The sequence below is a fragment of the Ascaphus truei genome, chromosome 6 (genome assembly GCF_040206685.1).
Source record: "Ascaphus truei isolate aAscTru1 chromosome 6, aAscTru1.hap1, whole genome shotgun sequence".
Classification (NCBI taxonomy): domain Eukaryota; kingdom Metazoa; phylum Chordata; class Amphibia; order Anura; family Ascaphidae; genus Ascaphus; species Ascaphus truei.
Window position 1 is genome coordinate 119,032,453 of NC_134488.1, and position 23,582 is coordinate 119,056,034.

General features: G+C 46.3%; 1 protein-coding gene across 14 annotated transcripts in view; it reads right to left on the reverse strand.

Annotated features, from left to right (window-relative positions):
• UBR4 (ubiquitin protein ligase E3 component n-recognin 4) overlaps positions 1 to 23,582 on the reverse strand; it is an 85,667-nt gene that overhangs the window by 20,692 nt on the left and 41,393 nt on the right. For 4 of the 14 annotated variants that reach the window (XM_075606011.1, XM_075606016.1, XM_075606014.1 and 1 more), the window contains 36 exons: positions 22,268 to 22,389; positions 21,483 to 21,594; positions 19,705 to 19,776; positions 19,423 to 19,547; positions 19,034 to 19,211; positions 18,699 to 18,803; positions 18,221 to 18,376; positions 17,702 to 17,870; positions 17,440 to 17,536; positions 16,587 to 16,694; positions 16,317 to 16,433; positions 15,584 to 15,793; positions 14,557 to 14,706; positions 13,616 to 13,843; positions 13,456 to 13,534; positions 12,459 to 12,683; positions 12,152 to 12,320; positions 10,947 to 11,091; positions 10,586 to 10,671; positions 10,319 to 10,406; positions 9,910 to 10,103; positions 8,769 to 9,008; positions 7,848 to 7,986; positions 7,223 to 7,348; positions 7,005 to 7,133; positions 6,330 to 6,673; positions 6,146 to 6,236; positions 5,932 to 6,016; positions 5,322 to 5,449; positions 4,860 to 4,989; positions 4,151 to 4,308; positions 3,954 to 4,063; positions 3,542 to 3,683; positions 3,040 to 3,121; positions 2,727 to 2,900; positions 1,695 to 1,816 (listed from right to left, as the gene is read on the reverse strand). In XM_075606011.1, coding sequence (XP_075462126.1) covers positions 1,695 to 1,816; positions 2,727 to 2,900; positions 3,040 to 3,121; positions 3,542 to 3,683; positions 3,954 to 4,063; positions 4,151 to 4,308; positions 4,860 to 4,989; positions 5,322 to 5,449; positions 5,932 to 6,016; positions 6,146 to 6,236; positions 6,330 to 6,673; positions 7,005 to 7,133; positions 7,223 to 7,348; positions 7,848 to 7,986; positions 8,769 to 9,008; positions 9,910 to 10,103; positions 10,319 to 10,406; positions 10,586 to 10,671; positions 10,947 to 11,091; positions 12,152 to 12,320; positions 12,459 to 12,683; positions 13,456 to 13,534; positions 13,616 to 13,843; positions 14,557 to 14,706; positions 15,584 to 15,793; positions 16,317 to 16,433; positions 16,587 to 16,694; positions 17,440 to 17,536; positions 17,702 to 17,870; positions 18,221 to 18,376; positions 18,699 to 18,803; positions 19,034 to 19,211; positions 19,423 to 19,547; positions 19,705 to 19,776; positions 21,483 to 21,594; positions 22,268 to 22,389 — 5,135 coding nt within the window. The remainder of the gene's footprint in view (positions 1 to 1,694; positions 1,817 to 2,726; positions 2,901 to 3,039; positions 3,122 to 3,541; positions 3,684 to 3,953; positions 4,064 to 4,150; positions 4,309 to 4,859; positions 4,990 to 5,321; positions 5,450 to 5,931; positions 6,017 to 6,145; positions 6,237 to 6,329; positions 6,674 to 7,004; positions 7,134 to 7,222; positions 7,349 to 7,847; positions 7,987 to 8,768; positions 9,009 to 9,909; positions 10,104 to 10,318; positions 10,407 to 10,585; positions 10,672 to 10,946; positions 11,092 to 12,151; positions 12,321 to 12,458; positions 12,684 to 13,455; positions 13,535 to 13,615; positions 13,844 to 14,556; positions 14,707 to 15,583; positions 15,794 to 16,316; positions 16,434 to 16,586; positions 16,695 to 17,439; positions 17,537 to 17,701; positions 17,871 to 18,220; positions 18,377 to 18,698; positions 18,804 to 19,033; positions 19,212 to 19,422; positions 19,548 to 19,704; positions 19,777 to 21,482; positions 21,595 to 22,267; positions 22,390 to 23,582) is intronic. The other 10 variants (XM_075606020.1, XM_075606017.1, XM_075606007.1 and 7 more) reach the window with 9 other exon arrangements.

Below are 23,582 nucleotides of genomic sequence, written 5' to 3' on the forward strand. Positions count from 1 at the left end.
CATACAGTGCTTCCACTGCAGCAAGGGATTCTGGGAAATATACAGACACACAGACACACAGACACACACAGACACACACAGACACACACAGACACACACAGACACAGCTGAACCCCGTTATAACACGGTGCTCAGGTCCACATAATACCGCGTTATAACCAGGATCGCAAAATGGCTGCCGCGCGACGACATACCCGGCACCTGCAGCTCTCTCCTCTCCCTGCTTCATCAGGTTGCGTCCATGTGCGCAGCGCACATCTCCAAGGTTTATTTTTTTGTTTGTTTTTTTATTAAAACATTCAATGCTTTATTGCTAATGGACACACATACATACATACATACATCTCCCCCCTACACTAATAATTTTACCATACCATGCAGGAATAGAACCCATGACCCTTCATAGACTAGTAGCGATTCTGCTACACCATAGGATTGGTGTGATGTCATTGACTCTATAAACAAACTTAACTTCAACTGCACAGTACTGAAAGACAATAAAGCATTGAATGATATTTAAAAAAAAAAAAACCTTGGAGATGTTTTTAAATTGGGAGCCACGCTCAGACCGCAATATAAGCGGATCGCGCTATAACGGGGTTGAGCTGTGTGTGTGTGTGTGTGTGTGTGTGTGTGTGTGTGTGTGTGTGTGTGTGTGTGTGTGTGTGTGTGTATGTATGTGTATATATATGTATGTATGTATGTATGTATGTATGTATGTATGTATGTATGTATGTATGTATGTATATATATATATATATATATATATATATATATATATGTATTTATTTTTTTCGCCTCTTCACCCAGGGTATAGGCGACTTCCACGGAAATTTGTCTCCATTGTTTGCGGTCTTGGGCTAGAGTTGTTATGTGGTATAACCAGTCTTCATTAAATGTTCTTCGGTTAAGGTTGAAAGGGCGCATAACCCGGACTTCAGCTTTTCGCTTAAAGTATCTCAATGTTGTAAGCCTAATGCCACCCTTTGGTCGTTTCCATGTCGGACCAGGTTCAGCCATTAGGGTTATTTTTGGAATTCTATGTGTCGGCATCCGCAATGTATGGTCTAACCACCGCCACTGCCTATGTTCTATAAAGGCCGACACATTTTCGGAAACGTCGCATTTTCGGCGGATATCAGCATTGGATGTCCTATCAGTATATTTGGTTTTTGTTAGTCGGCGCAGGCACCGATTTTGGAATAAGTCCAGTTTATGTTGGTGTCACCTTTACCGGCCAGGTTTCACAACCGTATAATAAAGTCCAGTGTGTCTGAGATTTGAAGTGCCATGTAATACACTTCTGGGGTTGAGTCACATTGCTTAACCTTTAGGGAAAAAACTTGTTGCACTACAATGTGCATAATGTGCAGTAGCAGAAGACACTTTAGAAGCAATGGCTGAATATCACATACTGTACCATGCTTATTGTACATAAAAGAAAAGCCAACAACAGGTCAATCACAATGTGACTAAACCATGCTGGTGTTTCTTTGCATGCTGTGATAAGTGAAGGATAGAGCTGCTATTCAGTCTTTCTATTCAAGATCCAAAGAGAAACCAATGCTGTGTAACTACATCAATCAGATTCATAATAATAATATTAATATTATTAACTGATGGGGAGCAAAGAAGTTGTGAAACAAGTCTGCGAGGTAGCAAGACCAGAGTGCTTTCCCTTTCCCCTCACTCACAGGATAAATGATGCTGCAGAGCCTTTCAAAAATGAAAACCGGGGTCCTGTAATCATCCAGGCTGTAACGTTTTGCCGTTTCAATACACACTGCCATGAACGCCTTTGTTTCCGATTCAGTGCCTGCAGAGGGGAGAGAGAATTCAACCACTTCCCGGGGAAAAGCACCAACCCCTAGGAGGCACCTCAAGAAGGAAAATATTTCAGATATTTTGCCCTTGTACTGCAGAGATTCTCACAAACTACTTAAATCTGCTGATGATCATCTTACTTAAGTCGGTGTGTGTGTGTGTGTGTGTGTGTGTGTGTGTGTGTGTGTGTGTGTGTGTGTGTGTGTGTGTGTGTGTGTGTGTGTGTGTGTGTGTGTGTGTGTGTGTGTGTGTGTGTTCCCCCATATGTATTTTAATGCATTTTAACACTTGAGTGTTTTGCTAGCCATTAATAGTGTGATTAAATTGTTTATCTGTCCATTGCCTTATAGTGTGCGCTCTCTCTTTCCCTCTGTGTATCTCCCTCTCCGGACAGGTTATCCAATGCGAGAGCTGCCGGGACCTTGCCTATTGGTATACAAGTATCCCCATCCATAAGCAATAAAATATAAGTTATTATCCTTACACACATCCCTTACTATCTGTTTCACTGTGTATACTTACTTGCCATTTTTCCAAGTTGTAATGTGTGTGTGTGTGTGTGTGTGTGTGTGTGTGTGTGTGTATATAAAAAAATTTATATTGCACTTGGCTATTCCAGTGGTCCCACAATCACTTTATTTGTATTTGTTATTGTTACAACACACCTCACTATACACACACACACACACACACACACACACACACACACACACACACACACACACACACACCCCCCTACCTGTAACTGGCAGTAATAGAAACCCCCCCACCCCCTCCTATACAGCATCTAGTTACAAAATGCAATGTCTATTTATGATTTTCAAGGAACACCACTGGATATCCTAAATAAAAGATGCCCTGCATCTGCAACTAGATGACTATGGACATTAGATATGGGTTACCTGTGGTCATGTCCTCCAGCATCTCCAGTAACATGTCCTGCGTCTCGTCTATCAACTTCGTCCGCTGCACCACCAGCTTCCTGAGGCAGAGGTAACCATTCAACACAGTGCCGACCAGGCGGCTTTTGAAGTGACGCTTGATCGATTCAACCTCCACAAACGAGGAGAGAAGACCTGGGGAGCAGGGGAAGGGTTCAGACCGTATTCTGCTCACAATGTGGCACCAGATCAAACTCAAACCAGCCCTCCAAGACGGCCCATGTGGAGCACTGGCGCAGAACAGGTCTGCGCCTGCGGTTCCAGCATGTCGTACCTGTTAAACTCTTCAAGGCGAAGCCCTGCTGCAGGTCTGTACTGAGAGTCGCCTCCTCCAGAGCAAGCAAGCGAGCAATTTCCTAAAAGCAGATACGACACAATGGGATCAAAACACTTATCCTAAGTCAGAGCCTTAATATACTATATACCTGTGCCACGGCAGGGACAAAAAAATAGCTATATGCCCAATATTATTTGCTAGTAGCCATTCTACTACTGTAGCTTAAAAGAAATTAATTTGTGGATTATTTGCCGAGTGAATTGGGGGCAATGCTTCACAGATTAGAGCAGTGATTTTGCTTTATGCCAGGGGTCCTCAAGGGCCACCAACAGGTCAGATTTTCAGGATATCCCTGCTTCAGCACCGGTGGCTCAATCGGTGGCTCTGTCAAAGACTGAGCCACCTGTGCTGAAGCTGGGATATCCTGAAAACCTGACCTGTTGGTGGCCCTGGAAGACTGCAGGTGGTCACCCCCTTGCTTTATGCGATCGGTAGGTACCTTGGTGATGAGGTTTCCGACGTAAGGCAGGACTCCTCTTGCTGCGAGGTAAACCTTCCAGTGTGCTGGTTTAATTAGTTTCTGATATAAAGCCAGGTACTCGGCTGCACACTCCCCGGCGATGCTCAGCTCATCCAAGTAACTGGGACAGAGAAGGGAAATAGCTTCATCAAGAGACTATTGGCTTGGGTCACAGTTCCAACCTCTACTACTCACGAATGTCTTCCCGCGTGGTTGTGACACTTAACATTATTTTTCCCGTAACGTGTTGGCACCAAGAAAAGGGCGTCATTAAAAAAAGACTAACGGGTAACAGAGGTATTAAGAGAACTGCCACCTTTCAGGACCACGTAAGTCCCTTCTTTAGACAGAAAACAAATAAAACCATTATTAATGATACAGAAGTCCTAACCTGGTGAGAAGATCCAGGACCTGCTGCCTGCGGCTTGGGATAGTTGCCAGCGCTTCGACTATGGTGCACGCGGCCTGACGTGCCGCTTGGGTCGCCGGAGTAAACAACACCTGTGAAAGACATCAGTAAAATAGCACACTCGCTGCTCACTCAGTGTGTGGCAGACACTGGCTCCGTGTGACGGAAAGTACACTCACCTGTCTCAGCCAGTTGTTGTGTCCCAGTTTCAGATCCAGGGGGGATGTTCTCTTACCCCTTCTGCTCATGAACTGCTTCCATTTCCAAACATACTTCTCCTGTAAGTACATCTGCCTCAGCTCCGCTTTGCTGGGGGACTTCCCACTGGCATCTATACCTGACACGAAGAACAGCAGGAAAAAAATGTAACCTGGCTGACAAAGAAGAGACTGAATTACACAAGAACACCACTCCAAGCTGGGCTTTTTATTCTGCTTTCCCGGCATGTCTTTTGCCTCGAGAAAAGAAAGCGCTCGCACATGAAACCGCTAAGCACTAATGCATTCACCCCACGCTCCCGCCTGAATTTTTTAAAACAAGAATGTGAATTTCATCATGTTTCCGTATATTTGTGCTACAACCCTTAATCTGTGTGGTGTCCAACCCAAACTGTGCCTCGCTCGTGTAGTACTGATGGTCAATTCAAGAGGATTGACTGCTACACAATCGAGTTAGAAACTCATGGAGTCTTGACCACCATGTGTTATAGGTGGACCCATTGATAGATGGTTTCTCACCATGAGGAGTTTGCCTCTAATCCCTTTCGGGGAATAATTGGCGGGCGAGTTTCCAAGTGGCTTTTACTTTGGTATATTCACGCAAAACCATGGCATGCCCCATTATAATGAAAGAAGAAAGAGTAAGCAAGGGACCACAAATCCTTCTTACCACGAGCAGGGAGGCATTTCTTCCAAGCCTCATATGATGCTTTGTGGTCTCTTTTGAGCCACAGCTGAGCCTGAGCATGGATCTCGTTGCTGTAGGGTTTCACTGTAGTGAGAGCTTCCGTAGGAATGTCCTGGGAAAATAAAGCCCATGATTGCTCTTAGAAGCTTTGATAGAAAGAACTAAGTACTAAGCAATTTCAGGTGACACTATCCTGGGAAAAATAAAAGCCAGGTGCCAACAGGGTGTCAAATCTGTTACCAGATCACCCCAGAGACTATCAAATCGAATAACATATCTTGTATAGAGAAACATTTTGGCAACATGTATCTGGAAAGAGCAATACTTGTGTGCTGTAGGAAACATAGACAAGCATATAAATGCAGATAGGTAGCTGGGTATGATGTCCCTAAAACCATACACATAGTATTTTGTGTGTTCGTGGTAGGGAAGTTGGGATGTTACCTTGTTCTTCTTGCTGGTTGGAGAAGGGGGCTTGATTAATTTTTGGAGAATGCGCAGGCACATTAGTGTGATGTTCTCCACGACCACTGGGGTTTTGATGTTTACGGCCATCAGGAAAAGGCTCAGGGCTGAGACAAAGAGGAGACGCAATCAACACACTCCTTTAAACTACCCAGATCAAAAACAGACTGCTGCAAACTTTCGGTCCCTGATTTTAGCCTCCAATGAAATCCTAAGGCTGCAGCCATGCTAGGTGCGCGCGCTCTTGAGCACCGTGACGTCACACGTTGATGAAGCTGGGCCGATTCCTGGCCATGAAGAAATGTGCTGTAGCGTGTGGTACGGGGGGGGGGGGGCGGGGAGAGCATGTCATGGGGTGTGGACACAATGTCCTCACCTCACTGGGCGAAACGCTCACGTGACCCGGCCATCGCACGGCAGAAACAAAATAATTTGTCTCTGCAAGCAGCTCTCCGGCCAACACTCACATGCATCTGCCTGCGCGCAAGCGCACACACTATGGACATTCCCATAGGCTTCAATGTCTTTGATCGGGCAGTGAGCGCACGCACGCTTCTAGCTTGGCCGCAGCCTAAGGTTTCAAACTCACCGCAGCGAAGGCGAAGTTCCCAGCAGCTGTCTTCTTTTGATATTGAATCCGTTAGCAGGAGCATCTCATACTGGAGACTACTCGCCTGGAAAACACATGAAGCAAAGTGGCACACCGGTGCTGGAACGCAATAACATTCACCAACACAAACATATCATCCAGTTTATACTAATTAGTGAGCACAGACGGGGCGTAGAAAGGATAAGGCGCTTACCAAGTCTGGATTTGCCCAGTGTCCCTTAAGAGCTGTAGACACTTTCCCTATGATCAAATCGTTCATCTGCTGTGTGGCTTCTGGATTGTCCCTATCGAATGAACCCAGGTTATAAAATGTTTACACTGACACCAAAGATATTCAATGACACCCACCCCGAGATTTCACCATGATCTAGCCATACCTGGTAAGGAGGCACATGACCTGCCGCACCTCGTCCCGCATGGCTGCCGGGCCCCGGCGTAGGTTATAATCAAACAGTTCCCGGATTAGACCCTGTGACACCAGGATGTGTCGGATTGTGCTGTTGGTGGCCAGGGCACGTAGCAGGGTGATGCAATGCTCTGTCACGGCGGAGGCGCAACCATAGCACTTATTGGAGGAGGTGTGGCCGCAGCCAAGCACGGACAGGGCCCGGTACTGGCTGGCCGTGAAGGTGGGCTGCACGCTGGAGCGGGAGGATTTGGTGGCGGCTTCCCTTTGCTGCAGATCATATTCCAGCAACTCCTTCCGAGAGGCAAAGACTTTCTGCCAATTGAAAAAGAACAGAAGCTGGAACCACAGTGGGAGAAGGACGACGGCAGCTCAGCCTCTGCACAGGCTTCCAAAAGGTGCGAAACAAAGGCCCGTCACACTAAATAAGGCGGATTCTTCATACATTTAAGACAGGCACATTGTTAACTTTATGCATTTGAGTCCATAGTGTTTCATCTACACAATATTGTTCATATTCACCTTTAATTAAGTATAAGCCTTTGGTGGCCTGGGCTTTTTCCATTTGAGATAGTTGGATAATGCACCCGATAGCACAAAAGCTTAGAATATATTTCTCTTTAAAACACAAAGTATCAAACGTTACCTGTATGATCTTAGAAAGCTCATCAAAAGAGTTCTTGCAGTCTCCGCAATACTCCTGAGCCAGCTGCAGGATATATCTATTCACGCTGGCTGAGGTGGAGCCGATTCCCCCGGCGTTGGCAGAGTCATCCTGCAGGGTGAAAACACAACCCAGTCAAACCCAACGCTGCCGGAGTCAAGTAACATACAGACGGCAGCAAAGTATCATGGGAGTGTTACCTGAGGCTTTTCTGGGGCCGCCTCATTCACTTTGCACAGCAGGTTCTCCAGCTGAGGCCGATGCCCCATTAGCTGGTGATACACACGGTCGGCTTTATCCAGCAAAGTGTTGATGTTGGTGACAGCCTGAAAATGAAATGTTTGTATTGAAATAAAGATGCATAATATGGGCAGGACATCACAGGAGGAAATGCAGCCACTATCCACACAACTGGAAAGCTCTAAAATGTCTTGGGGTTTTTTTGTACTTCCCACTCCAGCTTACTTAGGTAGTTTAGAAACGATTTCAAGACTTATGCAGCAATACAGGCTACTTGTTTGAAGCATAGAAATTGAGAGGACACGCAACGATGGCCCACGTCATTAATTTTTCCTACGTACACGCGAAAAAGATGAATTTATGAATAGAGGAACCAGTGGGATACTGGAAGGTAATGCAGCCTGTGTACATTGATAGAATAATAGGCATATTACATTGTGGTGCCAAGGAGCTCAGGAAACAGTCCGGCAAAGCTGAAGTCAATTTCAGCAGTGAACTCTTGCATCTCAAGACAACACCTCATCACCAAGCCTATTCCTGCCTAACCTGCAAATGGCATATACCGTAGGTAGCTGGGAAACTCACTTTCTTACGGTCCTCTTCATTCTCAATGGGATCCACAGCACAGCAGGGCTTAGCATACAGCATGAAATCAAAGCGGGCGTATTTGCAGAAGCCACAAGCATTACACAGGAAAGGATCCTTCTCATCATAATTAATAGATCTGAGAAAGACACAGAGTTGCTCATCAGAGAACAGTAGGTGTCACGTAGGAAAAGGAAACATTGGAAATCAACAGAGCCTGGAAATGTTTTCTGTCCAGTGGCCAATGTAAATAGCTAAACCCAAAAGCATCAATATGTAAATAGAAAATCAGGAATCAGGACTCTGGGGGGAAAAGAATGTTATATCACAATGGTAGAAAGAACATTAAAAAAGAAATAATTATGTATTAATTGTCATTACCTTAAGAAACAAGCTCAAAAACAAACAGATATCGGTGACGTTTGTTCAGTGCAAAATAACTCGCACATGACTCGTAATGAGCACGGTGAACTTATGTGCGCACATCTGAGGTTTCACAACCTTCTAGACAATATGAGTTACTATAATCATTTGCTTCTAATTACCCCAGACTGGGATTGATAAGCAAATTAATGCAGTACCACATGGCATAGTTACATAGTAGATGAGGTTGAAAAAAGACATATCCATCAAGTTCAACCTATGTTAAATTTAGACGACAGATACTTTATCCGTAATTACAGTATATTGATCCAGAACCCCAGTGACACATCATCCAATGATATCTCATAAGGGGAAAAGAAAAGTCCTTCCCGACTCCGAGAATTGGATTACTCCCTGGATCAACATCCTTCCCATGTTTACTTATTTGGTATATCCCTGTATACCTTTCCTCAGGCATAATTAGTGTGTATACACACACACACACACACACACACACACACACACACACATTTTGCTTCAAATGTATTCTGTTCTGACCTGCACTTGTGGCACTGATACACGTTCTCTCCACAATTCCCACACACGCCTGGGTTGGCGGGCACAGAGGCACTGCAGCGGGGGCACTGCAAGGTCTCAGAGGAGGCCTGGTAATTCTCATAGAAGTCAGCAAACTCTATCATCAGGTTTGAAGCGACAATGGGCAGTGGGAGGTCAATCTTCACTTCCGTTTGTCCTGGAGTCAGCTGCACCTTCTTGGCTTTGTGCCAGCGAGCAGGCCTGGGAGACAAAGGAGATCAGACACAAGGGTTTCACCATTCCCCGGTTTAAAAGCAGCTCAGATGTGACTAAACCCTGCATGATCAATGGGTGCACAGGTATCTTCTCTGCTTCAGGATTTGCACAGTAGTCAAACATTAAGTCACAAGGGAAGTGAGTTGGGTAAACCTGCCTCATATGGCTGCTACTAGGTGGGAGCAGAGTAGGGTACCTGTTCCCACAGTCCAGCATGATGAACCACTCCCCCGGGTAGTCATGATACATGAAGGGCGTGTGAAAGTAGTGGGGATAGTTTATAAATAGACTTATTTTTCTAAATGTCTCGTTTTATTCACAATCTCCATCCAACTCCATCCAAGGGAGAAGGGACGGCTCAGTGAGTAAAGGCACCGATTCTGGTCTGGCAGTGAGTTTGAAGCAGGGGAACCTGGTTCAATTCCAGGTGTCGGCTCCTTGTGACCTTGGGCAAGTCACTTTATCTCCCTGTGCCTCAGGCAACAAAAACAGATTGTAAGCTCTGCGGGGCAGGGAGTGTGTCTGCAAACAATGACTCTAAAGCGCTACGTAAAACTAGCAGCGCTATACTAGAACAAACAATTATTAATTAAAAAAAAAAAAACTCCAATGATGAGTAGGTGAAGGCCACGTCTCTCCACTCTTAACAAGAGATGCAGATATCAATGCAAAAAATAAACATATTATACAATCATTATACATAGATGGCATTAATCAGCTCGAGGGCCAGAGGCGTTGCCACAGCTGTCCCACAATGCAATCTCTTGGCTGTGGTGGGACCTGCGATGAAATGCAAACTCCTTCTGCAGCAAAGGGGTTATTATGCACAGCCGCTTCTTTCTCTGGACTGAAGACTGCTGCTTACTAGACACGGATGGACACCTACTTGTTCTTGAGCTCCACAATAGCCTGCACAGTGCGGTTGTTGTAAAACAGGTTGATGGTTCGCACCATCTTGGTGCGTTTCAGGTCCCCGATCTTGACTGTGACTTTGCTGATGGTGTGACTGCCGATCAGCTTCACCACCTGCTGTGTGGTGGTATAGCGAGTGTCCACCTTAATGGAGGAAAGCTTGATGTTCTGCCAAGAGAAAAAAAAAATGTTGACTCAAGAAGCCAGAGGCCACTTGTTCTTTTAATACTGTTTTTTCTAACACTACTTATGATCGGAGACCGCAATGCGCCTTGACCTTCCAATTCTGAAGTGTTAGAAATATCACTGAGCAGTATAATATGAGGGTTAACATGCGGACTGCAAAAACAGAGCAGAGTTACAGCACTATGCTAGTTACTTACACACAGTGGTACTTCGGGGTTGTTGCACACAAGACACGGATCACTTTCCAGATAATAACCATCGAACTCCACCAAGCCAGAAAGGGTGCTGGAGAGTGAAAAAATGCCATTCCCATCAAGAAGAAACACTAATACCATTATAGAGGGGGCACATATATAGAGGGGGCAGCATATATAGAGGGGGCAGCATATATAGAGGGGGCAGCATATATAGAGGGGGCAGCATATATAGAGGGGGCAGCATATATAGAGGGGGCGGACCCTTACTTGTATATGTTGGAGTTGGGGTGGTTGGTTAAGATGTGGTTTTGAGTTCGTAGGATCTCAACTGCCTTTTGTGAATATTCCTTAAACTGGGGATAGAGATTGATACATGGTTTTATTTATACAGTGTGTTAAATGTTACAATGGAAAAGATGAGTGACGAGTGCTCATTTGCATGTCATTACCCAGAATCCCTGGCTATAGTGGAAGCAGACCTGCAAATGTACCCACATGGTGTATTTTTATTTGCTGTGCTATTTTAACATGAATGTTTTGGTTTTTCAGTTTGACAAGCGGCAGCACTGGCGATTCTATACAGAAACCATCTGCTTTGCAGTCCCCGGTAACAAGTATACGGCGTTACCTTCTTCTCCGTCTGCGGGGTCTTCAGTGAGAAGTATCCGAGGAGATCTACAAACTGAGCAGCTTTACGCCCATATGCCGGGAGCTCTGGCCAAATAGCCCACATGAGATCGAGGAGCAGCTCCTGCTGGGACTTGTTGGAGTTTCTGAGACAGAACAAATCGGGATGGTCAGAAGTAAGCAAATAAAGTCACTGCCGTTTCCATCATTAAAATGCATATCCTCTTAGCTGCCAACACACGGTATAAAGAACGGCCAAGCAAGGTAACAGGAGAATCCGGACATTCAGAAGAGAATTAGTACATTGCTATAAGTAAACAAATCAACATTTTCAGCCCAGGCCATTATATCTGATGATACTGAAATTTCGTTTGAGAGAAACTTTGTCTTTTAAAATAATAACATGAAGGAATATTTCCTTTCATTGTAATCGCCTTTAGGCTGGGGCCATGGTGTCGCAGACCCCGCACGCTGAGCTTACAGACTGCCTTAAGGCAGTGTTCGCGTCCATGCGGTGCCCGTGCGCGCTGAAGCAGGAGGGTGGGGCGCGCGTTGCATGAGAAATCAGTTAAATTGATTTCTCAGCACGTCATACAGGTCACATGAGCGGTTCGCCCAATGAGGGCAAAACCGCTCCATGACGTCAATAGGAACGCCCCCCACGGCGCATCTAGCATGGTCAGGGTAAGCACCCGCTTTGCCGCAGCCTCCGCACGGGAGAAGGCACCATGGCCCCAGCCTTAGAGAGATGTTCTATTGTAGGATTGGCAAACTTCAGTTCTCAAGAGACACCACCAGGTTCGTTTAAGGATATCCCAACTTCAGCCCAGATGGCTCAATCAGTCTCTGCTTCAGCACAGGTGGGTCAATCAGTGGCTCAGTCTTTGACTGAGCCAATGATTGAGCCACCTGTGCTGAAGCACCTGTGCAACAACAGGTGCGAGTGAGCCATCTGTGCTGTGGCTCTCGACTGAGCCACTGATTGAGCCACCTGTGCTGAAGCAGGGATACCCTTAAAACATGACCGGTTGGTGGCTCTTCAAGGCTGGAGTTGGCCACTCCTATTCTATTGTATTTGCAGACATTACACAGGAAGACCATCCTTGTGATAGCTCTTATGATAAAACAAAGATGACTCATCTTCTGTCCTGTGGAGTTTAAGATCCTTTCCCTTTAATAGTGACACAGCTGCAGTGATGTGCTCACCTGTAGATATGCAAAGCTAAGCAGTGTGCCTGCCAGCGCACAGAGGAGGCATTCGATTCCAGAAGGAAGCAGCGGAGGAACTGGATCAAGGTCTCTTTGTCTGCAAATTTATTGAGCTGGTTGACCAGCGCTGTGCACAGCTGCTCCTCTTGGCTGTTGGAGCTCTCGCCTGCAACACAACAAAGATTCAAAGACTACTGCTACCAGAGCCGTCTGTGATTCTACTTTGCTCCAGGATCAGAACAGTTACTAGTAACTATACAGAAGGAGCTTGGGTGGTCCTTTTATAAAGGTGCCAGCCTCCTACCTTCTTTCTCCTTGTCCTTATCTTCCTTCTTGCTCTTCTTAGTAGACGATTTGCTCTGTGCCCCGGGCTGCCCAGAACCAGATGACTGGGCAGTGGAAGAACCGGAGGATGAGGATGCCGAGATAACTTTACTGCCACAAAGGGCACAGGAGAGGAGCTGCAGCAGGACGGGGGACACCCCCTCATCGACGAGGAAACTGACTTGCAGCAGGAAGTACAAGACAGCTGGAGAGAAACAAAGATGGATCACTCAAGAGCCGCTGATCTGGCAGCTATTACAGGACATGAACACTGTGCAGATATGATGTGCCTAATACTTCCCCCATTATATGTGATGTGCCCAATACTTCCCACATTAAATGAATCACAATCTGTTTGTGTGTATTTTCATGGCCCATCTGCTCCTTAAAACAGCCATGCCATTTACTTGAAATGAAAACTGCTGGCTGGTGGCTGAGGTCTTAAAGCCACGACTGCTAAATGGAGACGATATGTATTGTTCCTCAGCCTCTAACTGGCTGAATAAGTGAATTTATGCATTTAGTCCCCTCAGTGCTAAAAGGACTTGGATGCTTTGCAAGGCAATGCACGAGCCCCGATGGCGTGTGTGTTTAACCTGACGGACTATTGTATATCAGAGATTTAACAGGTTTTATTTGGATTCTATTTCTCGATTGTAGCAAATGCTTTCAATCTTTTGTCTTTGTTGTCAGATTGTTTGATGTCACGTGGTATTTTGCTTATTTATAAGCGGGTGGGCCAAATATCCCACTGATTAGGTGACCGTCACGATGTGTCCGGGTGCTCAGTGGGAATACCTCCCCGTGCGCCTTCGTGTATGATTTAGCTTTGCTTTAATGACTAAATAACATTTTTTTTTATATAATTCTTGACCGTTTGAATGGATTCCTACACTTTCTTCCTGTTTGTTATTTCCCATTAGGAATGAAATCTAAAACAGGTCGTCCCCCGTTCACCAGAAAACCGGCTAACTTACAATCATCTTTTATGCAGAATTTCTGCCAGTTGACAGTTCGCTGGGACGCTATTTCGGCACAAGCCTTGAGGTGCTCCATCTGAAACAAACAGAACCTCTGATAAACGCGCACGTCCCAGACAAACACACAGAACTCTCTGCTCATCTCCGCGCTTCTTACCAGGTTGATGAGCGTGTCATACTGTAGCGCGGACCCCGAGCTGGCGATCACCACACTTGCGCGCAGGAAAATCCCGTGCTCCTCCAGCAGCTTCTTGATGCCCCGGACGTGGGAATCGAGAGTATGCAGGTCCCGGAGCTGCCGATACTTCTCTTTCGACCCGCAGATAAATAGGAGGAGTTTGCGCACTTGGCGGCGAACAAACGGCGTCTGCTGAATCATCAGGTACTATTGCAAGGGAGGAGAGGGCGGTTGGTGTGATGATACTGCACACTAAGTCTTGACGTGGAGAACAAGCTGAGAACGTATCAGGACATAATACAATACAAAACTTCTGGAGTTTAGTATTGGCGTTCGGCACAACCGAGAACTTCAATCGTTTAAAAAATAAATAAACACTGGAGACCATTCCCTAGCCAGTAAAATGGCCACGTTACCCTGAAACACACACCGATAATGCACTACAGATGTAGCCGCCCTTAGGTCGCGAAGAAACATGCACTGCAGGCAGGAGGCATCGGGAGGCGACAGGGAGGCGTGGCGTCATGTGAGCGGTTCGCTCTCATTGGCTGAACCGCTCACGTGACGCGGCCATCGCGCTCCAAAAACAAATTAATCCGATTTGATTGTCGCTCCATAGCTTGCGGTCGCACGCACCATATCCGCCTTCATTGAGACATGTATTTGTTCCGGCGGCGTGCGCGACGTCACTATAATCGCGGCCTGTTTGACACCACGACTCGGTGCTATGGGAGGTGGCTCCCGCAACGTGGGGGAGCACAAATCGACGCGGTCACGGCACCAAAAACAGTAAGAATGGCTAAATCAGTAGCTGTCCAGTTTCTTTCCTTCAGCTATAGAGTCGCGTTTAAAACTCTGCATACAGCCGTTTTTATCCAGTGCTCTTCCTTCCCTTCATTACAAGGTTTCTCACCAATTACCTCGGACAAGAAGTAAAACCAGGAATGATCAAAGACCGGAGCTGGGATTCGCGAGTTGGCATCAGCAATTTTCTTAATCTGGTAGGGCAGACGCAGCACCATCTCTGTGAGCAGCTGAGTGTATGCCTGGAAAACATCTGCAGCGTGTCCCTGGAGAGACAGGATGGGGGGTGGAAGAAACAGTGTTTATGCTGGTCCCAGCCATTATTCCACTTGTGTGGTTCTGAGCTCATACCTCAATGCAAAGTCCTAATGTAGTATGGGAAGAATTATTTCTCCCGTAAAATGTGTCGTCTGAAAACAGTCTAACAATTGCTCCTCGGTGGAACATGACGTAGTATTTTGCTCTGCGCACATACTGTATATTCAGTGAGACTTCTTGTAGTTCTGTTTAATTACGGACTGTTGGATTTTGAATGGTGACACAGATAAGTGATTTCATGTCACTGCATCTTCAATGTATGTTGCCTATTGAAACTGCATCTTTGCTGGTGCCCGGCAGTTAAAGGGGGATTCAAACTTTTTTACATTATGTTTTTAACATAGGCTTACAGCAGGGAGTCTCCAGATCTGAACCCCATTAATTCCAGCTCTGGGCACACCGTGCTTCCAGAGATACTTAACGTCGAACTGGGTGTCGGTAGCTCAGCAAACTTTAAAGCTCCTGCGTCACATGGGCCAATAGGAAGCCGCACCGGATGACGTCACGGCTTCCTATTGGCCCGCAAGACGCGGGAGCTTTGAAAAGCGGCCGTAACGTGATCCCTGCTAGCCTAGCGGCTAATAGCACCCGCTACGGAGGTCTGTATGTCCGGAAGCAGGTAGTCCACTGAGCTGAAATGAATGGCGTTCAGCCCTGGAAACACCCTGCTTCATTACTATGTTAAAAAAAAAAAATCTCCTGCTTGGATCGCCCCTTTAAAACCCAATAGGAGAAGCTCAACCCAAGATAACAAAATAAAGGGACAGGCCATGTTGCATATTACAAAACCACATTTTGCCGCATTCAACCTCTCCCTCAACTCACCTTGACATACTGCCGGAGGAAGAACGGGCTCATGTCAGGCGGGGAGGAGCTGGTGTGCGGTTTCAGCAGCTGGCTGGCAGCCACTGGCTCCTCGTCACTCTGCTGGCTCTTCCAATAGTCCAGGAGAGACTTGAGAACATGGAGGCAGTAATCCACCGCCCCCGAGCTGAGCAAGGCAGTCGCTGTTGCGCTGGAGATCAAGGAAGAGGACTGCAAAGAAAGGGAGGGTCAGGGGTGAGGCATCACTAAAGTGTGTTTATTAGGGGCTGTGCACGTGGAGCAAGGCTTACTGCAGGGGTTACGTTGCGTCACCCATACTGGTTTTACTCATTTTACTGCATGTACAGTATTTACAGAGGGCATTACAGATCTAAGATAACATGTGAGCAACTTTAACATGCAGTCACTTTAATCAACTAAGTGACCATTTTCTATTAGAACAGATCTATTATGCACACTTCTTAATTTTGGCATTCATAGCATATTTAAAACCAGGGCTTATGTTGACTCATTTTGGTGCTAACCGACCTAATTATTATTAATTATTGTATAAAACCACTGAAAGTCATTATTGCAGCTATGAGTGATGAGTCTTTCACTGCGTTAACCTTAATGAGGAAAATGTAACAGTCCAGGTCAGTGGTTTCCTGAAGAAGTTCTACTACTTATCTAGCTTGTGTCTGTCTCATGACACACACACACACACACACACCCACCTTCAGAGAACTCTTACCTCACATATGGAGGACTTGGAACCGGACTTTGTTCTGGACATGAACACACTGAGGAGTCTCATGACTACTAGATGCACTTCATTCAGCGGTGTGCGCTCATTCTTCTTGGAGACATCCTGGGGTTTAGGGACGGAGAGAGTGAGGAAGGTGAATGGAAGATAACCATCCTAGGTTTGATGCAAATGTGTGTCTGTGCCACAAAAAGTATTGTAATAATATCAGATACTATTTAGCCCAAGTGAACAAATTAGAGTTAAGTGTCTCACTACCTTTTTGTCCAAACCAAGCTCTGCAATGAGTTGGGACAAGAGGTTATCCAAGGCCCCTTTATCCTTCTCATCCTCTCCATCAAGATCTGCAGTCAGCATTAGCACCACCTAGAGAGGAAAAAAAAAAACACTCAGTGGGGTGTGTGCCACCACCCTGCATGCAGTCACCCGCTGTACTTTGTGCCACCGCCCTGCGTGCAGTCACCCGCTGTACTTTGTGCCACCACCCTGCATGCAGTCACCCGCTGTACTTTGTGCCACCGCCCTGCGTGCAGTCACCCACTGTACTTTGTGCCACCGCCCTGCGTGCAATGTCACCGCTGTACTCCGTGCCACAGCCCTGCGTGCAGTCACCCGCTGTACTCCGTGCCACCACCCTGCGTGCAATGTCACCCGCTGCCCTGCGTGCATTGTCACCCGCTGTAGTCCGTGCCACCGCCCTGCGTTCAGTCACCCGCTGTACTCCGTGCCACCATCCTGCGTGCAATGTCACCCTCTGTACTCCGTGCCACCGCCCTGCGTGCAATGTCACCCGCTGTACTCCGTGCCACAGCCCTGCGTGCAGTCACCCGCTGTACTCCGTGCCACCGCCCTGCGTGCAATGTCACCCGCTGCCCTGCGTGCAGTCACCCGCTGTACTCCATGCCACCACCCTGCGTGCAATGTCACCCGCTGTACTCCGTGCCACCGCCCTGCGTGCAAGGTCACCCTCTGTACTTTGTGCCACCGCCCTGCGTGCAGTCACCCTCTGTACTCCGTGCAACCATCCTGTATGCCATGTGCCGTACTTGGCTCCCCCCACTGGGAGCCAGTTATGCGAATGGGACTAATGGCAGACATGGCATGTCATTACCTGCATGTATGGGATGGCACGGACACCGCCCACTCCTCTGAGATTAGGCATGGACTGGAGCAGCCGTTCCAGGAGCATCAAGCGCACCATGTGAAGCCTGGAGAAAGAGGAAGAAAATACAGATTCTTCACGCAAAAAATAAAAACATACAGAAAGAAAAACAAAACGCCGCTCCGAGCTTCATAGAAATGGCGACATTCAAAATGTGTATTCAAAATGGCGGCCCCCATTGGTCCCAGACTTGGTTTATGGTAAAACGGACCTGTTGCTTGTGTGAGTATCGCCTTCAGTCTCTCCTTCCCCTTCGGAGCCTTCACCCTCCTGCTGTCCGGTAGCGGTGCTGATCGCTCCCGTGCTGGAGCTGATGCTGCCTGGTCCAGGGGGGTGTCCCTCAACCGTGGTGTCACCGTATGCACTGCTCCGTCCTGAAACTGGCACAGGTAAGCCGCAGATGGATACATGGTCAACACAGGAAGGGCACCACACATAACAAATGTATTTTCTCAAACCTACATCCTGAGGGCAGCATTGTGGGGAAGGGAAACAAAGCTATGTGTCATCTCTGCCACGTGTTGAGCCAAAGTGCGGCTAAGTATTTAAGATAGGGAGAAACACAAATGCTCTCTGCTGCATCTTAAACCCCTATAACATTGCTCTGTTACCGATGTCCTTTCTTTAGAGATAATTTGGTCTTAATAATCAGAAATCCCTTTACAGCTGTGGGATACACAATAACAGCCTCACACTACAAAACCATTGTGTTTGATAGGATAAGACGTACCACTGTGCTCACCGGCCACCGAATCCACCGCGCTACCACCGCTCTCCGAGCCCACGCTGCCTCCATGATCAGCTGGAGAGGTGCGCAGCGTGGATCCGTCTGTTGCTGCTGTGCTTCCTTCATCATCAGATGCTGGAGCTACAAGCATTAGGAGAGCTGTTACAGGTAAAAACACAGCGTCTAACTACCACGGCGGCAACACCCAATGTCCACAACTGTACAAATAAGTCTAATATTTCTATTATGTCTATTACACATAGAAGTACATTATCAAGGTAGAGAGGTCTTACAAACACCAAATTATTCCTTCCAACCCCACTACGGCTCAACCAAGGAATCTCAGCCACATAAGATTGTAGGGACGGCTAACGATGTTGACTGAACAGAAATTCTTTGATATTTTGGTCACATAAAAAAACAATAAGAAATATCACATCAGTAGCGCTACTAGGGCAGGAGCTTAGTGCTCTGAAGTTACCTGATGCAGTGGTGTCAGACAAAGTTCCTGCATCCAGAGAAGAAGAGCTGGGTGCCTGCCCTGACAGCCCCAGACTTTGCAATCCCAGGGCACTGCTGCTGCTCCCTGTTACAGAGAGGCAGGACAGATTATCAAAACTGCATAAACCAGGAGTGGCCAACTCCAGTCCTCAAGGGCCACCAACAGGTCAGGTTTTAAGAATATCCCTGCTACAGCACAGGTGGCTCTATCGTTAACGGACCTGTTAGTGGCCCTTGCGAGCTGGTGTTGGCCACCCCTGGCATAAACCAATCCCAACTCCCTTATAATAAGCATAGGGGAAAAAAAAGGTTTACCCTGATGATCTTGCTGTAGGCTAAGCGCAATAGCCAATTCCACCATGGTCTCGTCGTCTGCGTCCGGAGGGATGTCCAGCATGGGGGGGAAACCCTCTGCTCCGGCTAGTAGAGCCTCCAAGGGTGATGGATTTCCATTGTTTACACTGTCAGCACTCTCCAGTACCATAGACTCTGACTAATGGAGCAGGAGAGTAACAGAGTTATTAATCTAACCCTATTCCTTCTTCCTGAGTATCTCCATAATCACAAGGGCCAAGTGTTGCCAGTCAAACTCACCCCAACAAACCCAGAGTTACAGCATGCACTGCCCTTCACCCAGACCCACACTGCTCGTGCAACTCTTGCAGAGTACTACACAACCAGTCCTCTTCCCCTCCAAAGCTCACCACCATCTCGAAGTCTCCATGGTCCACCTCATTCGGCTCCTGGCTCTGCTGACGAACACCATTTCGGATACCCGAGCTTTGCATCTTATCTTCAGCCTCGTCGTCGTCGTCATCGTCCTTGTCTCCTGGGCCAGAAACACTGATCACAACCCCATTCCTCCTGCAAACCCCATGCGTCACCAACTAACAATTATGGCGCCCTGCATACGGTCATCACAGAAGAGGAAGCCCTTCCTAGCCAGAGGGCAATAGAAATGTAACTCGGATCAACCGAGTGCTCACGGTTAAAGAGGTCCTTGTATGGCGAAGGCATCCTAATTACAGCAACGCCTGAAGGATACCAAGCTCTCCAACCTAGAGAGAATTAAAACGATGATATACTGGGGCTTAGCTCAAGGTTGCTGCACTTAAGAGATCAATGCCCTTCCTCTGCTTCTATTTTGCGGCCCAGACACACTTTACAATGTGATTACACATCTATTTCCAACTCATTTACTATAATAAACTCGTGCAAATGAACGCGACTTTGTCGGCACTGCAAACGCACATTTTTCTTCCACTGGATTGTTCATAATTTGCTTACTTGGCTTTATATCCATTAGCATTTTTTTTTATAATTACTTACCTTCATTTGAATCAACATATAGATGCTGAGCCATTCGCAACACTTTTGTTGACCAAGAAAAAAAAAACATTTCACACTTTTACTCTGCAAAAGTATGAAATGTACGTCTTGTCACAAAATGTGAGTGAATTATAGAGACATACACACCTGACATCTTAAAATAAACCTATATGAAGTCACAGCAAAGGCACAGAATAAGCGCCTTCCTTCACAGATTTTTGTGCCGAGAAGCACTACACACCCCAAAAAAGCATATAACTGGCTCCTCTTTCATTTATGAGATAAGTACTGTACATAGTGCGCTTGCATTAGCCCAGCGGTGCTTAACTCCAGTCCTCAAGACCCCCCCCCCCCAACAAGTCAGGTTTTTAGGATATCCCTGCTTCATCCGAGGTGGCGCAAATCGGTCCCTGCTTCAACACAGGTGGCGCTATCAGTGGCTCAACCTGTGCTGAAGCTGGGATATCCAGAAAACCTGACCTATTGGGGGGAGTCTTGAGGACTGGAGGTGAGGACCCCTGCATTTAGCCACATTCCCACCGCTTGCAGACGCCAGTGAGTTTCTGCCCCTTTATTACAGAAAAGGGTATGAAATGTGCGACTTTTGTCAATGTCAAAAGCAAACCGACCGTAAATAGGCAAAGATGCAAATACCACGGCTTTGCCGCAGTTGTGCTTTTCCCGTCAGAGCGCTTTAAAAACATTTTCTGCTCATATATACTAAATATCTACAGCAGGGGAGGCAAACGCCAGTCGTCAAGATTCACCAACAGGTCAGGCTTTCAGGATATCCGCACAGGTAGTGCAGTCGAAGACTGAGCGGCTGATTGAGCAATCTGTGCTGAAGCAGGGATATCCTGAAAACCTGACCTGTTTGGAAGGGGGGGGGGGGGGGTGTTGAAGAATGGAGTTGGCCACCTCTGGTGTACACTATAGAAATGATTTGTGTTGGCAAAGGGGACGAAATGTATTAAGAGGTGAAGTCACGGAAATTCTGTTCAGAAAATAAATCCACCTTCTAACAAATCTTAAAAACTGTGTACAATGGGTGTCACCTTCACCATTAATAATCTCAGAGAAAAAGCGGCTTTAAATACGAGAGCAATACAAACGTCTGCCATTTCCTCCACAGGAGCGTACGGCAGATTTAATCTGTTCTGAATATGTTCGTTTGTAGTTTGCTTGTTTGTATAGTATTTTGCTTCCCGGGGGGTCTCTCGAGGACAAGACGGTACCTTTAAGACCCTTTCATCTTTCACTCCCCCCAGGACAGATTTTACAGGCCTTTTTTGGGGGGCGAAAGGACCATTCTTTTGCCATATTTAGCCATTACAAATGTTTCTGTCCAGGTTGGAGCGCTCAGTATTCTTCGCACGTGCTGCGACTCTGCGCTAAACCCGCCGCATACTCTGCTATAACGAGACGTAGCCCTTACCCATGGGCGTGTTACTGCGTGGCGAGGAAGGCAGGGTCACGTGACGGCATTTGCTCCTGGGCCGCAACACGCGGATTAGCGCTTGCTTGCAGGAGAAACTCACGGCAGGGTCCTGTAAATGAATACCAGGCATCATTAGGAACAACAGACGCTCACTGCAGTACGTAGGTTGGCAGGCAAACCGCAGCACCAAGAAAGAAAAAGAAACACAGCTCCCCTTTTTGAATCATTGTCTGCACAACTGATCATATACAGAGTGTTTCTGGATTATTAAAGCTGCAATTCAAGCAATATCCTACGTGGTTTTGGGGGGTAAATAAATCAGTTCTGTACTATGAGAAAATACTTGTAGCATTTACAAAATAAAAAATAAAACCATTTTAAATGTCTTCTAATGTAACAGGCATTTTTGTTCCTATAGTAACCCTTTACAAAGTCACATCCCCTTCCCTTTGTGAAACAGCATCACCTTTTTGAGCCCTGACCTCTCTGTGAAGTGAACCAGTGGACCAATTGAATCTCGCGCCTGCCTGGTCACATGATCTTCCTCTCAGAACTTTGACTCCAGATGCATTTAGGGAACTCCAAGCCGAATTCCGCCGATCGATCACATGAGAATGGATCGATCGGCAACTTAGCTAATCACTTGTCTGTGTGTAGATTGTATTGATGCACAAATTGAATGAAAATTATTATTATTTTTTTTTTAAAACGGCAGCTTGAACTGCAGCTTTAAGTACCAAGCACCCTCATGCCAGCCCCCTTTCAAAGCCCCAACCACTCACCGGGCACAGCAGCATCTGCATGTAGATTTTGGAAGCAAGGTTGATGCAGTCCAGCTCGCACGCACAGTATCCGTGTATAATATCAATGAGAGCGTTGACTGTGGCCTCCACGTGCGTCAGTCCTGAAAAGGGACACAAACACAAGTCAACTCTTCCCTTGCAAAGCCACAGACTTGCGGGGTGGAGGAGAGAACTGATCAAAGGAAAGTGGCGAGCACACAAGGCAGCGCACTCAGAGTAGAATTCACTTAGATGCACCCCACATACATTTAAAATGTAACCTTTATTGACATTACATAAAACATATTTTACCGATAGTGTAGGTGTAACCAAGATTAAAAATAGATTAAATTAAATTTGACGACTGTCTGTCATATGATCTAGATATTAAGCCACTGAATAGCATATAAAGCTAATAATCTAGGAGATACAAGGCAGATACAGCCGTGGTATAGGTAAACCACCTAGGACCAAAACCTAGTTTGCACCTATAAATCCCATATATTGATAGTACCAGATAGGTGCATGAAATTACAATCATAGGTGGGGAGCTCACTTAATAGCAAATGAGGTATGAAATAGTCCTAATACCAGACTACTGCTCCTAATTAGGTGGTAATACTAGGTCAGATACATATAGTGATTGTCATAGATATAGTGTGATCCAGACAGAGACGAGAGGTGTATGCAGCAGTAAAGGTGGAACTCCCTAAGCGAGCAGATTCAAATGTGGCAAAGCATAATATCCTGACCCAACACTGCACTAGTCACACAAATATCACTGCAGATGTTATGAGCCTTAGGCATCACACATATATACACAGGAACAGCAAATAAGTGCCAGTATGTGAAACTCACAATCAAACTATGAGAATGTAACTATTGGTCAGCTGTAGATTCGTCAATTTTAAAATAAAGACTTCCAAGTAGGAGTCTTACAACATCACTACGGGCACTGGTGCAGTGTTGGGTCAGGATATTAGGCTTTGCCACATTTGAACCTGCTCGTCAAATGTAATTTAATCTATTTTTAATCTTGGTTACACCTACACTATCGGTAATATATGTTTTATGTAATGTCAATAAAGGTTATATTTTAAATGTATGTGGTGTGCATCTAAGTGAATTCTACTCTGAGTGCACTGCCTTGTGTGCTCGCCACTTTCCTGATTCACTTCAGTTCACAGGTTTGCACCCACTTGATAATTATCGAATTTCCATTAAATTAGTATGGTCCTTAGTTGATCACTCCCTATCCCTTTCTTTGTTTTTTGAGAACTGATCAAACACTCATTCACAAGCACCAGCTAGGAGA